Here is a 14,841-nt window from a genome sequence, read left to right as displayed (position 1 = left end):
AAGTGAGCTGTCAGCACTGGATACCCAAGGAAGAATCAACACCAGGCAGAAACTGTGGAGCTCTTTGTTTCCACCACCCCGGTAGTACTGGAACTGAAGCAAAAAGAACTGCAATGACAGACGGAAAACCTATGACCCCAGAGCCTCGCCAGGAGCAAGCAAACATTATGCTCACTCTTCCCTTAGAAAACAAACCAAGTGAGATGAGATGCTGCCCCGTGAAGTTCAGGATGGTGCATCAACTGCTGGAGTGGAGGAGGGGCAGAGTAGAGGGGGAAAGAGCAGGATACTAATTATCATTTATATAGCACTTTACAAATTTTATCTTACACAGTCCTCACAACAGCCCTGTTGGTAAATGCTATTATGTGCCCATTTTACAGATGACGAATCTGAGTCAGACAGAAGTTAAGTGAATTCCAAGGGTCACACACCTAGGAAGTAAGTATCTGAGACTCTGGTCTGTCTGACTCCAAGTCCAGCATTCTCTCCATTGGGCCAACTCGTTCCCAATGAATTGTTTCCTTTGTTATACTTCATTAAAAATGCTGTATTTCACAGAAAATGATTACCAAGATCAGGCCAACACATACACACATCCAGACAGAAGGTTCTTAGGACTTCTCAACTTAAACCTATCCGGGTGATAGGATGTCACTGTAATTCCCAATTACTAACTGGAATTATTCATTCTTTTTTTCTATATTTATTGAGAACTGTGTAAGTACCATAATAGGCACTAGGCTGTTTAAGAAAAGTGAGATACAGATCGTTCAGTCAGGCGGAGACGGAGACGCTTCTGGAAGAACCATCGCGATGGCCGCCCAAGGAGAACCCCAAGTGTGGTTCAAACTTGTATTAGTTGGAGATGGAGGTACTGGAAAAACAACATTTGTAAAGCGTCACTTGACTGGTGAATTTGAGAAGAAGGATGTAGCCACCCTGGGTGTTGAGGTCCATCCTCTTGTGTTCCACACTAACAGAGGTCCTATTAAATTCAACGTATGGGATACAGCTGGCCAAGAGAAATTTGGTGGTCTGAGAGATGGTTATTACATCCAAGCTCAGTGTGCCATTATGATGTTTGATGTAACATCAAGAGTTACCTACAAGAATGTACCTAACTGGCATAGAGATCTGGTACGAGTATGTGAAAATATCCCTATAGTGTTGTGTGGCAACAAAGTGGATATTAAGGACAGAAACGTCAAGGCAAAATCAATTGTCTTCCATAGGAAGAAGAATCTCCAGTACTATGACATCTCAGCCAAAAGTAACTACAACTTTGAGAAGCCCTTCCTTTGGCTTGCTAGAAAACTTATTGGAGACCCCAATTTGGAGTTTGTTGCCATGCCTGCTCTTGCACCTCCGGAGGTTGTCATGGACCCAGCACTGGCAGCACAGTATGAGCAGGACTTACAGATTGCTCAGACAACTGCGCTCCCTGATGGAGATGATGATCTGTAAGGGAATGAAGCTAGAGCCCAGCGTCAGAGGTCTAGTTTTATAGGCAACTGCCCTGTGATGTCAGTGGTGTAGCGTATTTGCCACTTTATTATATAGCTGAACAGAACATGTGCTTAATCTTTGGGATGCTGAAGGAAATGAATGGGCTTCAGAGTGAATGTAGCAGTTAAAAAAATATATAATTCATATTTTGGACCTGCGTATTTAGCTGTTTTGGACTGCATTTACATCCCCTTGAGTTTCAAATATGACTGCTGCAGTCCCATCACAATATTCAGTGGTGAATCTTGTTTGTTACTGTCATTCCCATTCCCTTTTCGTTTAGATCATAATAAAGTTGTATTTCAAATATCTAAAAAAAAAGAAAAGAAAAAAAGAAAAGTGAGATACAGAAAGATTAAATCTTATGCCCAGGGTTATGCAGATAGTTAGTGACAAAAATAAGATCCAAGTTTAATGCTATCTTGGTTAGACCATCCTATAATAAACCATACAAAGTTCAAACTCTCTCTCTGTCTCTCTGTCTCTCCCTCTCCCTTTCTCTCTCTCTCTCTCTCTCTCTCTCTCTCTCTCTCTCTCTCTCTCTCTCTCTCTCTCTCTCCCTCTCCCTCTCCCTCTCCCTCTCCCTCTCTCTCTCTCTCTCCCTCTCTGTTTCTCTCTCTCTCTCTCTCTCTCCCTCTCTCTTTCTCTCTCTCTCTCACCACCCAACCCCTGTCTGTCTCTCTCTGTCTTGTCCAGTCCCACTGCTGAGCTGACCACCACAGAAGCTTTGACCTGGGCTGCTTTGTCCCTCCTCAGGCAGCTTGGTGCCTCCCTTCTTCTAGGGGCTGACCATACTGTAATAATGTCAAACAGTGCAGATGCCCAAATGGCTTAGCATACTACAACTCAGAACTCTGGGGCTCAAGTGATCTAGCAACTTTAGTCTCCCCTGTAGCTGAAGATTACAGGTATAGGCATCTGTTCTCTGAACCCCAAAATACATATTGAAGCTATGAACATATGCATTGTCCTGTGTCCTCACTGACACCTACTGAAGATTTTGTTCTGTCGTTGAAGACATCTCCCTTATGAGGTGGAAACATCCCCATTAATAGTACTAATTTGGGGATAATTAATTGAGTAAAATCCAGAACTGAGGATGCAAAAAGGAAGTCTTCACATATGTAAGGACTTTGGAAAGAAACACATGTCTCCAGGAGAGAAGGCAACTACATAGCCCCAGAAATAGCAGCAGCCAAAGATGATAGTGGATAGATAAGGAATTCCTATGTCAAACACAGAACCATAGGAATGAGATCTGGAAGCAACAGAGTGTCTATGGAAGAGTAAGGAAGGGGTTCCTATACAAGCAAAGGAATTCTGGGACCTGGCCTCCTACATCATAAGCCCATGAGATCACAAACAGAGCAGGAAGGGCCAATGATACCATCAAGTCTAATCCCCTCATTTTTCAGTTGAGGAAGCAGAGGCCTAGGGATGATAAATGACTTACCTAAGGTGACATAGGTCGTGGACATGAAAGGAAAGTTCTTGGACAATGGGAAACTCCAGGACTAAGCAAAGAAATTCCAGAGCTGAGGAGCAGCAAGGGACAAAGTCCCAATATCAAACAACAAATCTGGATCTTACCCTTCGCTGATACAGTGAGTCCTTGTCCAAGGAAGAAGGGTCACCTCTCTAGCAACCCTGAGGAGGAGCAAGTGCCAAAGAATATGATTGCTGAAAAGATCCCAAGTATAAATGCAGTTTGTTAAAGGGCCCACCCAAGGGGAGAAGTACCATTAGTTAAAGAGACTGTCTGGGGAAAGATGGAGTTCACCAGGGGGAAATGGACAACCCTCAATTGGCCACAAGTCCTTTCTTCTACCCAGGGGATGCTCAACTAGAGTAGTAATGTAAGTTAGAAGAACCATAGAAGTCTGTAGGTAAAGATGGAAGCACACTAGAGAAAGAATTGTTTTGATTCTTCATGACCTTGGGTGTGAGCCCTTTGTATGTCATGTTTTTTATTGAATTAAATATATCCTGTATCATTTTTGCAATTTTGTTAGCCTGGGTGCTTTCATAGGAGCTGAGAATCCTTTTCTCAGTCACCTGAAAAGATCCTTTGTGGGGTGGTTCTGTAGGACAAGAGTGTAAAAGAACAGAAGGGCTTTTGTTTGGTGAGCACCTAGACATGAACCAAATTCTGACATACCCAGGGGAAATCCCAAGTAGGAGCAAGTGCCAAAGAATATGATTATTGAAAAAAGAATACGATTATTGAAAAGATCCCAAGCATAAACTCAGTCTACAAAAACCCAGAGCCTTCAGTTTTGGTCCTTTGGTTATATCAACATGCTATTAATAACACCTGGCTACAAATTATATTAGCTTTCTCTCCAAAAATCACAAGTCTCTTATTTCTCAATATTTATGATTTTATTCATTGGAATTCCCAAGAGAGTGTAGCCTTAACGTTAGAAAGGTAAACAGCAAAAATTCATTGATTCGCTACAGTCAAGTGTAACTTGGTCCCTCTAAATATTCTTTCTTTTTCCGTGTGTCATTAAGGAAGCAATGGAGTTCCATTCTCAGAGCATTCGTTGCATGATCTGCCTGATATCAGGCCTTGTGGAAGAGGCTGGAAATGAATATTGTTGTGATCTGTAGTCTAGAACACGTGTAGATATTCTATAACTGCATCCAGTCTGATAACCAAGTGGTAAAAAGAAAACCTCTTGATTGGCTAGAAGCCAATCATGCCAGAAGTTGAATGGATTCAAAAGGCACCAAACGGCCTGGCTGTGCTTCAGTGCAGACAAGGAACAGTGTATGCATCTGAGTAGGGAGAGAGGCCTTGTCCTTATCTCCCCATCCAGATCATTGCCATGAGGGGAGATAAGCACACAACTCTGTTGTTGCTTGAAACTATTCTTCTTGGTGTTAGGTGGAAGAGTTTTGGAGATGGCTATGACTTCAAGCTGTGAATGGCCAGAACGGTGATCCAGAAGAGGTCAAGGAGCGAGAGTCCAGACCAGAGTTTGTGGTCTGCCAGTATAACCCTGAGGAGTGACAAGCATCCAGCCATGTAGGGTATTGAATGTGAAGCCAAGATTCTGGGTCCTACAATAGAGAGGGACCAGGGGTTTGCTGGGTCCTGCAAGAGAGAGGGAGCAGAGATTTGCTGGACCTAGCTTGTACAGGCTCAAGAAAATCCAATTTTTGAATTTTCACAAAAAGGATTTCCCTATTGGAAAGCAGCAAACATTACAAATCAGAGGTTGATTTATGGTTTGTTGGTCATCTAGATTTAAGAAAGTGATGAAGAGAATGTTAATAACACAGATTAAACTTCAAAGTGTGTCTACATTTTTGGAAGGCCAGTTGTTAAACATTTACTGGCATACCCATTGACTTGTCCACTAATCCCTAGTAGTTAACAGTGGGGAGAACATTTTGCAATGGGAGCTTGTGCCATTGGCATTAGAGAAGGCCATCCTACTGCCCCTCAAAGACCCCCCCTAGAACCTTGAGAAGGAGATGTAGCCTGCCGCACTTTGGGAGAGTGAGACCAGAATATCATTACACTTATTTTGATGAAACAAGAGAAAAGCCTCTGGGAGCTGCTGGCCCTGCCTCTCCTCTTTGGAAATATTCAAAGAAGGAGCTTGGGATCATTTGCATAACATGCTCCAGCTGCCCCAGAGGAAGACTGGAGACAAAAAATGCAAAAAGAGCATAAGAGCGCCCCTTTAAACCCCCTAAAACTCAGTGGGAATTGTTGATGCAGGTAGGAGGCACCTTTATATACATACTAGTTGAAGTAAGGTGTAAATGACAATAAGCCAACCCAGAGTGGAAAACAGAACCCTTTCTGAGGGGTCCAAAAAAGAAGTATTCCCACAGGTGCTTGAAGAGACTTTTTGTATATCGGATTGTAAAACAACAGAGTTTTAAAACGACAGGGCCGATATCTTCCACGTGCTTCAAATTTTCTGGTAATATTACTCTTTATATCTAGGTCATGTATCCATTTTAACCTTATCTTGTGCTAATTTTGGCCTAACAATTAACACCAAGAAAACACAGGTGCTCCATCAGCCATCCCCACACCATCCACGTGTGGAACCATCAGTTACAGCAAATGGAGAAGTTTTGAATGCTGTGGATAAATTCACTTACCTTGCGAGTGTACTTTCCAGGGATATACACAATGATAATGAGGTTGACGTACACATTGCCAAAGCTAGCTCAGTGTTTCGGAGTCTTGGAAGGAAAATATGGGAGAGAAGAGGTATTAGATTGATTACCAAACTGCAAGTCTACAGAGCTGTGGTGCTGACCTCATTGTTGTATGCCTGTGAAACCTGAACAGTCTACCAGCACCATGCCAGGAAACTGAATCACTTCCATTTGAATTGTCTTAGGAAGAGTCTGAAGATCACCTGGCAGGATAAGGTACCAGACACTGAGGTCCTTACTCAAACTAAACCGCCAAGCATTCAACTCTGCTTCATTGAGCGCAACTCCAATGGGCTGGCCAAGTTGTTCGAATGCAAAACACACGCTTGCCAAAAAGACTATTTTATGGAGAACTCACACAGGGCAAGCATTCACGTGGTGGTCAAAAGAAGCGATACAAGGACATTCTCAAAGTCTCTCTCAAGAACTTTGGAATTGATTGTGTGACATGGGAGACACTGTCACAGGAACACTCAGCATGGCATGCCCATATCAGAGAAGGTACTGTGCTCTATGAGCAAAGCAGAATTGAAACAGCTCAAAGGAGGTACAGAATACACAAATTTAGAGTATTCATTCCAAATGTTCACATGGACTATTTGTGCCCGACCTGTGGTAGAACATTCTGAGCTCATACTGGTCTGATCAGCCATGGTTCAGGGACTGTCTTTTGCAGGAAGTCTTTTTTCACCCTCCAACTGCTAGTGTTCTCTCTTCCAAACTACCTTAGATTTAACTACTTTGTATATATTCATTGTATATTTATGCTGAATATATTTACATGCGTACTTGTTTCCCAAATGTTCACATGGACTATTTCTGCCCAACCTGTGGCAGAGCATTCCGAATTCATATCGGTCTGCTCAGCCACAGTTGGACACATTGAAACTTGACTCTAGCATAGTGATGTCATTTTGGTCCTCTTCGAGAATGAAGGACAAAAACCAACCAACGAGTCTTTGCAAATGGCATAAGATATCGGTCTATGCCAAATTTCTGCCAGATTGCTTTACAGTTTTCCCAACAATATTTACCAATTAATCAATTCTTATCCCCAAAACTTAGTCTTTACACTGGTCAAATACAAGGTTACTATATTCATTTGTTGCTATAAATCATATGTCTACTCTGTTCCACTGGTTCTATTTCTTCTCTGACCCCTGGACATGTATGTTTAAAGAGCAGTCACACTGCTGTTGACCAGCTACTATGGTCCCTGGAGCAGAGATAAATAGCACCATCTTCTGGAGGAGAGATGAGTCAATCGATCAATCAATCAACAAATACAGTATTTCCCCATGTATAAGACGTACCTTAATTTTGGGGCCCAAAATTTGAGAAAAGACATATCACATAAAGTTTTTGAACTCAAGTTTTATTCAGCTGCTCATAGCTTTCAGGCATCTTTTGGGCAAGTCTGGTGCATGTACGCATGCTTAGTCCATCCCATTTCACGAACCTGAAGCACCAATTGTGTCCTCCTTTGAAATCAGTAACTTCTTTTTCATCAGCAGTTCTTCTTGCCTCATGCTGAACCATCTTTGTGGACACAGGAATTCCAATTGCCCTTTGCTCTTCAATCCATATCTTCAATTCCCTCTCTAAATCAGGCCATTTTGCTGACTTGCCTCTCATGGCCTTCTTCCGTCGTGGAGTTTTCAGTAGAGTTTCTTCTTCTCGTAGCCAGTCTCAGATTGTTTTCTCAGTTGGAGGAGGACCAAACTTACTTTCAGCAGCATGATTTCCATTCGCTTCTGCAAACTGGATCACTTTTAACTTGAATTCAGCACTGTATGAAAATCCTTTCTGAGCCATTTCTGGGCAGAATATGGCAAAACGTAACCTGATATACTGGAAATAAATGAGAAACAATGAGTGCAAAGACAACAGAGAAGGCAGGAAATGAAAGTAAAAAAATCTACAACAACGAGCGCAAAAACAAACGCGGAAAAGTGAGAAATGCAAGTAAAAAAAATCTACAACCACTGTATAAGACACACCCAGTTTTTAGACCCCAAATTTTTCATAAAAGGGTGCATCTTATACATGGGGAAATGCAGTATTTATTAAGCCAGGCACTGTGCTAGATCCTGGAGATACATAATAGAAAGAATGAACAATTCTACTCAAAAGCCACTTACATTCTAATGGGTGAAACAAGTACGCATGTAAATATATTCAGCATAAATACAGAATGAATACATACAAATTAGTTAAATCCAAGGTAGTTTGGAAGAGAGAACGCTAGCGGTTGGAGGGTAAAAAAAGACTTCCTGCAAAAGAGGGGTCCCTGAGCTTCATTTTAAAGGAAGAGAGGGAGGGACTCAGGCAGAAGAGGTAAGGAGAAAGTGCATTCCAGGCACGTGGAGTTAAGAATGAAGGCATGAGGAACCGAGAGAAGGCCAGTTTGGCTGGATTACAGAGTGTAAGAGGAGGAGTAAAGTCCAGTGTAGCTGCTAAGATAAATTGGGGCCAGATTATGCAGGGTTTTTTAAGATAAACAAAGGAGTGCATATTTTATCCTAGAGCCAAAAAGAAGCCAGTACACGTGCTTGAGTAAGAGATTCCCACGTCTGGATCCATGCTTAAGGAAAATTACTTTGGTCTCACCACATATTTAGGATCAACTGGAACAGTAAGTGACTTGAGTTAAAGAGATCAATTAGGAAGCTGTTGTACCAAAGTACCAAAAACAGAGCTATGGACAGTGACAGTGGTAAGGTGGCCCCGTGAGAACCTTCGCCATGAGAAACAACTAGAGGAGAGCTTGCAGCAAAAGATCAATTCAGGAAAGAGAATTGACAATGAGGAAGGATCCTGGCTTTCTCACTTTCTGGGACACCATCTGGGACAGTGCAGTCTACTGCATGGGAGCTATAAAAATCCCTGGGTGAGGTTGAGTCACAGGAAGGAGAGATCTTGACTCTCTACGGCCCTGATACGAGTGTTTTCTGAGTGGCTTCCTGTGTAAATAAAGCTGTTCTGTTTTCAAGCCTTGCAAGATTAGGTAAGGGAGAGTGCCACAGGTTCCTCCTAGCTGGGGACAGCAGACCAGAGAAGTGAGAGTTTCCCAAAATGTACCTTGGCTCTTTGTGTCAGGAAACAGACTCTGACCTAAGGGTTACATAAAAAACATATTTAATATGTGGGCAATTATTGCTTATTCAGGGTAACATGGACAATAATGAACTCCTTCTTTTGCCAAGGATGGTGAGCCAGCTTTTGGCAAAAGTCCATGGAGTCTTTGAAGTAAGGCCCTGCAAAAACCTGCTAGCAATTTGCTTTGTCCATCTCTTATGTGGGTGTTTGGGGTAAAGTTGCCAACCTCAAAACCCGGGAGGCACAGATGACTATATTTAAAGTCTGAAACTCCTTCACTGAAACTCAGGGAGGAGTATTTCACCCCTAGAAAAGAGCACCCCGTAAGGCAGGAGACTACTGTAACTCTAAAGGTACCCTATCATAAAAATATTCTCTTTCCATCCTGGAATGGGAAAGGCTAGTCTATTAATAACTCATAGACAGGTATGGTAACTATATTCAAAACAAAAATCAGGATACATGGTCCACCAAAAACGTGCTTTTTGCGAAGTTTTGTTTAAAATGTTTTTCTTTTCTTGAAGTCAAGATTACTCCAGAAAATCTGGGGCAAGGAACCATGTGGATAGGAAGCATTGCTGCCCCACCAACTTGAGATGACCTGGGACCATGAGTGAACCTCTGAATTTTTTTCCTTGAAGTGGACAGAGCACAAGTCTCAGAATGAAAATACTCAATACCAATAGTGAGGGACTATCCCTCTGGATCTTTTTAAAAGCAAAAGACATCACAGGAAAGGAAAAAGAGAAAGAACTTCCACCATCCAGGAGGATGAGGGTTATGTGTGATGTTGAGCAGGAGGGTTAACTGTTTGAAGGATGAATCTTTTTTTCCATAATTTTAGAAAAGCATTAACTGTCCACAGGAAGTGGTGGAAAGGTCTGGTCATAGCGATTGAGAGCATTTGATCAGAGTACAATGACAGCCCTGTCACCTGGCTTAATCTTTGTTAAAAATCATGCTTCATAGCAAAGTAGTTGATATATTGTGTTTGAACTCAGTCTGAAACCAAGGAGTGATTGTAGCTATGGTACCACTGCCTGACCTCCCTCCTACTGTTACAGCCTCCCCTCCAGCTTCCAAAACAAATTGCTCTGTGTCCTCTTTCCTTTTGAAGACACCTTTTCACTAGGACAGAAACTTCATATTTTGAAGAAAACCATTTTGAAGCTTCCCAGTTTGAAGGCAGAATACCTAAGCTACAAGCCACATAAACTGTGTTCTAAGAACATTAGTCAAGAAATTGGAAGATGTGGGTTCCAGAATTCATTTCCACCAACTAGATATAAGATTTTGGGCAAACAATTCAGCTTCTCTACCTTTCCGTATCCTTAACTATAAAAGGAGGGAGATGAACTATCTGAATTATAAGGTCCCTCCCAGGTCAGAAATTCTATGGTCCTCTGAAGACTGGCTTTCAAAGACTCAGTATAATAAATAGCCAAATGTGCTTTCTTTAAGCTGAATAAATAATGTCTCACATGTATTTGCGCTGTTATTTTTCAAATGTATATTGTCTTGCGACTAATAAAATATGAATTCATTTAAAAGTTTACAAATTCATAACTGCTTTTTGCCATCCCATATTTTCTCAAACAGAAACTAATTATCCAACTACTGCTATCATATCAAGATCTATTTGATTTTGTTGATGTTATAAAGGCATCTTCATATTTTAAAAGATTACAAATCACTGACCTAGAGGAAGGGTTTGAGTGTATTGGGTAGATGATATGGAGGCAGCTAGGTGGCACAGTGAATGAGTGCTGGAGCTGGACTCTGGAAGACTTAAGTTCAAATCCCGCCACACATACTTACTAGCTATATGACCCTGGACAAGATACTTAGCCTCTGTCTGCCTTAGTTTCCTCGTCTGTAAAATAGGGATAATAATAGCACCTACCTCCCCAGCTTGCCTTGCAATGAGATAATATTTTTAAAGAGCTTGGCAAACTTTAAAGTACTTTATAAATGATAGATATTATTAATGTTATTATTATTCTCTGTGCATGATTTTTGCGAACACATAAACAAAAATCACATAGAGCATGGATTTTTAACCTGTGATTCGTAATTTTTTTCAATTTAATAACTATATTTTATTGGTCTTCCTTGTAATCCCACGTATTTTATTTTATGCAATTAAAAACATTATTCTCAGGTACCCATAGGCTTCACCAGACTGCCAGAGGGGTCCTTGACACAAAGAGGGTTAAGAAACCCTGACAAAGGGTAAGAAGATATGGATCAAAGGGAAAATGCTTAGAGGTGCAGTCTAGTCCAACACTTATTTTATAGAGGAAATAACTGAGGCACCAAGGGGCTAAATAACTTCCCCCAAGGTCACAGACACTGAGTAATAGCGCTTTCTTCCAATTCCAGCTCCGTCCAGCTGTACCAAATTGCCTGCCCCAGTGATGAGCTTCATCACTGGAGGGAGCACCCACATTGACGAGATGAGATCAACACAGGAAAAAAAGATGACTGTAAAAGTCTCATTTTTCCATTAGGATAGACTGTGTTCTTCAAAATTGAGTGAGATGTAGGAATTGTTTTATCTAAAATGTAGTTTTTCATGACATATTCTAATGGAAGCTGTTGACTCAGTAAAAGGGCTCCAGGGACTCATAGGACAGTAAGAAATATAATTTCCTATCAAGCAGAAAATATCACAGATAATGATTCAAATGCATTATTCTTTATTTCCTTCCTGAATCACAGAAAGAAAGCAAAGTCAGTGAATATATTTTTTAAATGTTAAGACTATAAGGGAAGATTGGAATTTTAGCCTAAGATAGCTCTCTTCAAAATGTTAATTAATAAATTAATGAATGCATTTTAAACCACAAACTTTAGTGGTTTTGGCTGTGATAGTCTAATAAAAAATAAGTCAGCAAGAATTCCAACAAATAGTTGGTTCTGAGCTAGAAATGATAAAACTTCCCTCCTTCCCCCATATGTTTGGGAAAATTCTATCCATTAATATTTTGGCTCCAGGAACTTATTTGTAAAAGATTGTTGTAAAACTCCAACATAGACACCTCTGAGCATATGGCCAGGGTTCAACATTTCAGTGTCCTGGACTAATTATTTTACATTTACGTGCTCATCTGATATTTATTTCAACAACTATATACCACCTAAGAGCTGACTATTCAGTTAGATAGTAAGGCTTTGGAGTTCTGATCCCAGGACCTGTGGCTCGTATGAATGACTAAGCCTCTTTTCGGGCTTTTTCCAGATCAGTAAAACAAGATGAAAACTTGCCAACTTTTCCATCTCTTGTCTTGTAAAGCATTTGGAACTATGAAAAAGTACTACTTCACAGGATTAATGTGAGGTCTAAATCAATGACACTTGGGTTTCTAAGGGGGAAAAAAGACATGATAGAAGTACAAGGTGTTATTATCATGGAATTGTGCACAATTACAAAAGCTCCATAGGGAAAAATTGGCATCTGCGTAGAAAAGGGAGGAGCACTAGAAATAATGCTATTAGTAATTACTATTTTTAGGATAAATATTTTTATACTAGTGTGCTATAAGAAATAATTAGGAAGATGGTTTCAGAAAAATACGAGATGAACTGATGCAAAGTGAATTGAGCAGAACCAGGAGAACATTGTACATAGTAACAGCAATATTGTATGATGATCAATGGTGAATGACTTAGCTATAATACACTGATCAGAGATGATTCTGGAGGACTTATGAAAAATACTATGCTCTTCCAGAGAAAGAACTGATGAGGTCTGGATCCAGATTAAAGCATACTTTTTTTTTTTACTTTATTTTTCCTGGGTTGTGTTATTTTTGGGTGGGGTTTTTCTGTCTGTATTTTCTTTTACCACATGGCTAATATGGATTGTGTTTTGCATGACTGCACATGTAAAATCTATAACAAATTACTTTTCTTCTCAAGGAAGATAAGGGAAAAGAGAATTTAGAACTCAAAATTAAAAAAAACAAATATTAAAAATAGTTTTTACATGTAATTGGAAAAAATATTTTAAAAATTTAAAACAGAGTATATTTACAAGTCTCTGCATCTCATGCCATAACAACAAAGAGGATTTGTTGCCTTGTATGATAACTTTAAGCATTTGTAGCATCTATTTTACAAGTATCCTATAATTTAACAGAGTGGTAGTTGATAAAGTTATTTGAAAAACAAATTTTTTTAATCTTAAATTACACGTACAACAGAAAAATCAAAGTCTAAACGTTTTCCATTACTCTTGGATGACATTTAAAATAAAAAGGTAACTTCAGCTTCTCTTGAAGAGGATCATGAGACCACAGATTGACAACCTTAAGAGACCTCTGAAATCATCTAGTCTACTCCCTTCTTTTGATGAGGAGGTGAAGAGAATGAGACCCAAAGGGAATTAAATGACGCTTGCTTACAGTCACACAGGAAATAACTAGTCAAAGTGTGTTCAGAACCTAGGTCCTCTTATTCCAAATTCAGCACACTTTCCACTATTCCAGGATGGGTATAGGTTCCTAAAAGTCTAAATCCATCTGGATGGACCATTGGACAGGTCAAGCAAATACCAGAAGAGACTAACAATTGAAAGATAATAAGACAGCAAGCTTACTGCCATATAGGCTTATGGACATAGCATGTAAAAGGTACAGGTGCTGCCTGGGGCGGGGGTGGGGGGGGGCACCGCACAGTAGAAGAGCCAACCACTGAAAAATATTATGTAAACAGAACCATCCTTACCTGTAAGTCTACAACATGTGAAAATCAATTGAAAAAATGTATTTGGGGGATATTTGACCTGGAAAAGAACACACTGGGGCGGGGGGGTGGGGCAGGGGAAGGGACACATTATAATTGTCTTCAACTATTTAAGGATGATATGTAATCAGTTCCACAGGGCAAAACCAGGAACAATGGTGGAAATCACAAAGAGGAGAATTCAGGCTTGATGTCAGGAAAATGTTGCTAACAATTAGAGATATCCAAAGTGGAATGGGTCACTTCAAGATGTAGTGGATTTCCCCTTCTTGAAAGTTTCTAAGCAGAGACAGGACGAACATTTGTAGGGTATGTTACAGTAGGAATTTCTTTGCTATAGGAACCAAATTAAATATCCTCTGAGGTCCCTTACAACTCTCAAATTCTATAATTTTATGACTTCTCCTAGTGGAGAATTCTATCCAACTTTTAAAGAACAATTAGTACCAATAAGTGTACATATTATTCACAAAATTAAGAAAGAAAGCACTCAGACTGCTTTTATGAAACAAATATAGACCTAATACCTACATCAGAAAAGGATAAAGCCAAGGGAAACTATTTATCAATATCATTAATGTAGATCACCTCAAAAATTTTAAATAAAATCCTGGCAAACAGACTACAACAATTCTTCCAATAAATCATTATAATCAAGTTAAATTCATGTGACAGATGATTAGGAAAATAATTAGAAAAAGAATCAACATACTTAATCATGTTAAAAAAATCCAAAGTCATATTATTATCTCAATAGATGCAGAAGCCTAATTTCTGCCAGACTGTTTTCCCCAACAGATAGTCAAAGGATATGAACAGTTTTTAAAAGAAGAATTGCAAACTCTTAACAACCATATAAATAAATGTTCCAAATAGCCAATAATATGAGAACTTCAAATCAAAACAACCCTAAAGTTTCACCTCATACCCTGCAGATTGGTAAAGATGACAAAAGATGGGAGTAGTCAACATTGGAGGGATTGTGAGATGATATACATACTAGTGAATTTCTAGTGGAGCTAGCAATTCAGAATTATGCAGATTAAGTGACTAAAATGTCTATATTCTTTGACCCAGAGAGTCTGCTACTAATCCTATACCCCAAAGTCATAGATAAGAACATTCCCATAGACTTCAAATTATTTTTAGCAACATTGTTAGTGATAGCAAGGAATTAGAAGCAAAGTAGATGCCTGTTGATTGGGGAATGGCTAAACAAATTGTGGTACATGAATATAGTGGAATATTACTATGCTGTAAGAAATGGTGAATATGAAGAATACAGAGAAACATGGAAAGAGA

At 39.8% G+C, this 14,841-nt stretch overlaps 1 protein-coding gene across 1 annotated transcript; it reads left to right on the top strand.

Annotated features, from left to right (window-relative positions):
- The first annotated feature begins 788 nt into the window (after nt 1-788).
- LOC118853734 (GTP-binding nuclear protein Ran-like) lies at nt 789-1,467 on the top strand. The gene has a single exon (XM_036763921.1). The coding sequence runs from the start codon at nt 817-819 to the stop codon at nt 1,465-1,467; it is 651 nt and encodes a 216-aa protein (XP_036619816.1). The 5' UTR covers nt 789-816.
- Nucleotides 1,468-14,841: the final 13,374 nt, after the last annotated feature.

Source organism: Trichosurus vulpecula, chromosome 6 (genome assembly GCF_011100635.1).
Source record: "Trichosurus vulpecula isolate mTriVul1 chromosome 6, mTriVul1.pri, whole genome shotgun sequence".
Lineage (NCBI taxonomy): Eukaryota > Metazoa > Chordata > Mammalia > Diprotodontia > Phalangeridae > Trichosurus > Trichosurus vulpecula.
The sequence above is the reverse complement of the archived record's forward strand: the minus strand, read 5'-3'. Positions and strand labels throughout refer to the sequence as shown.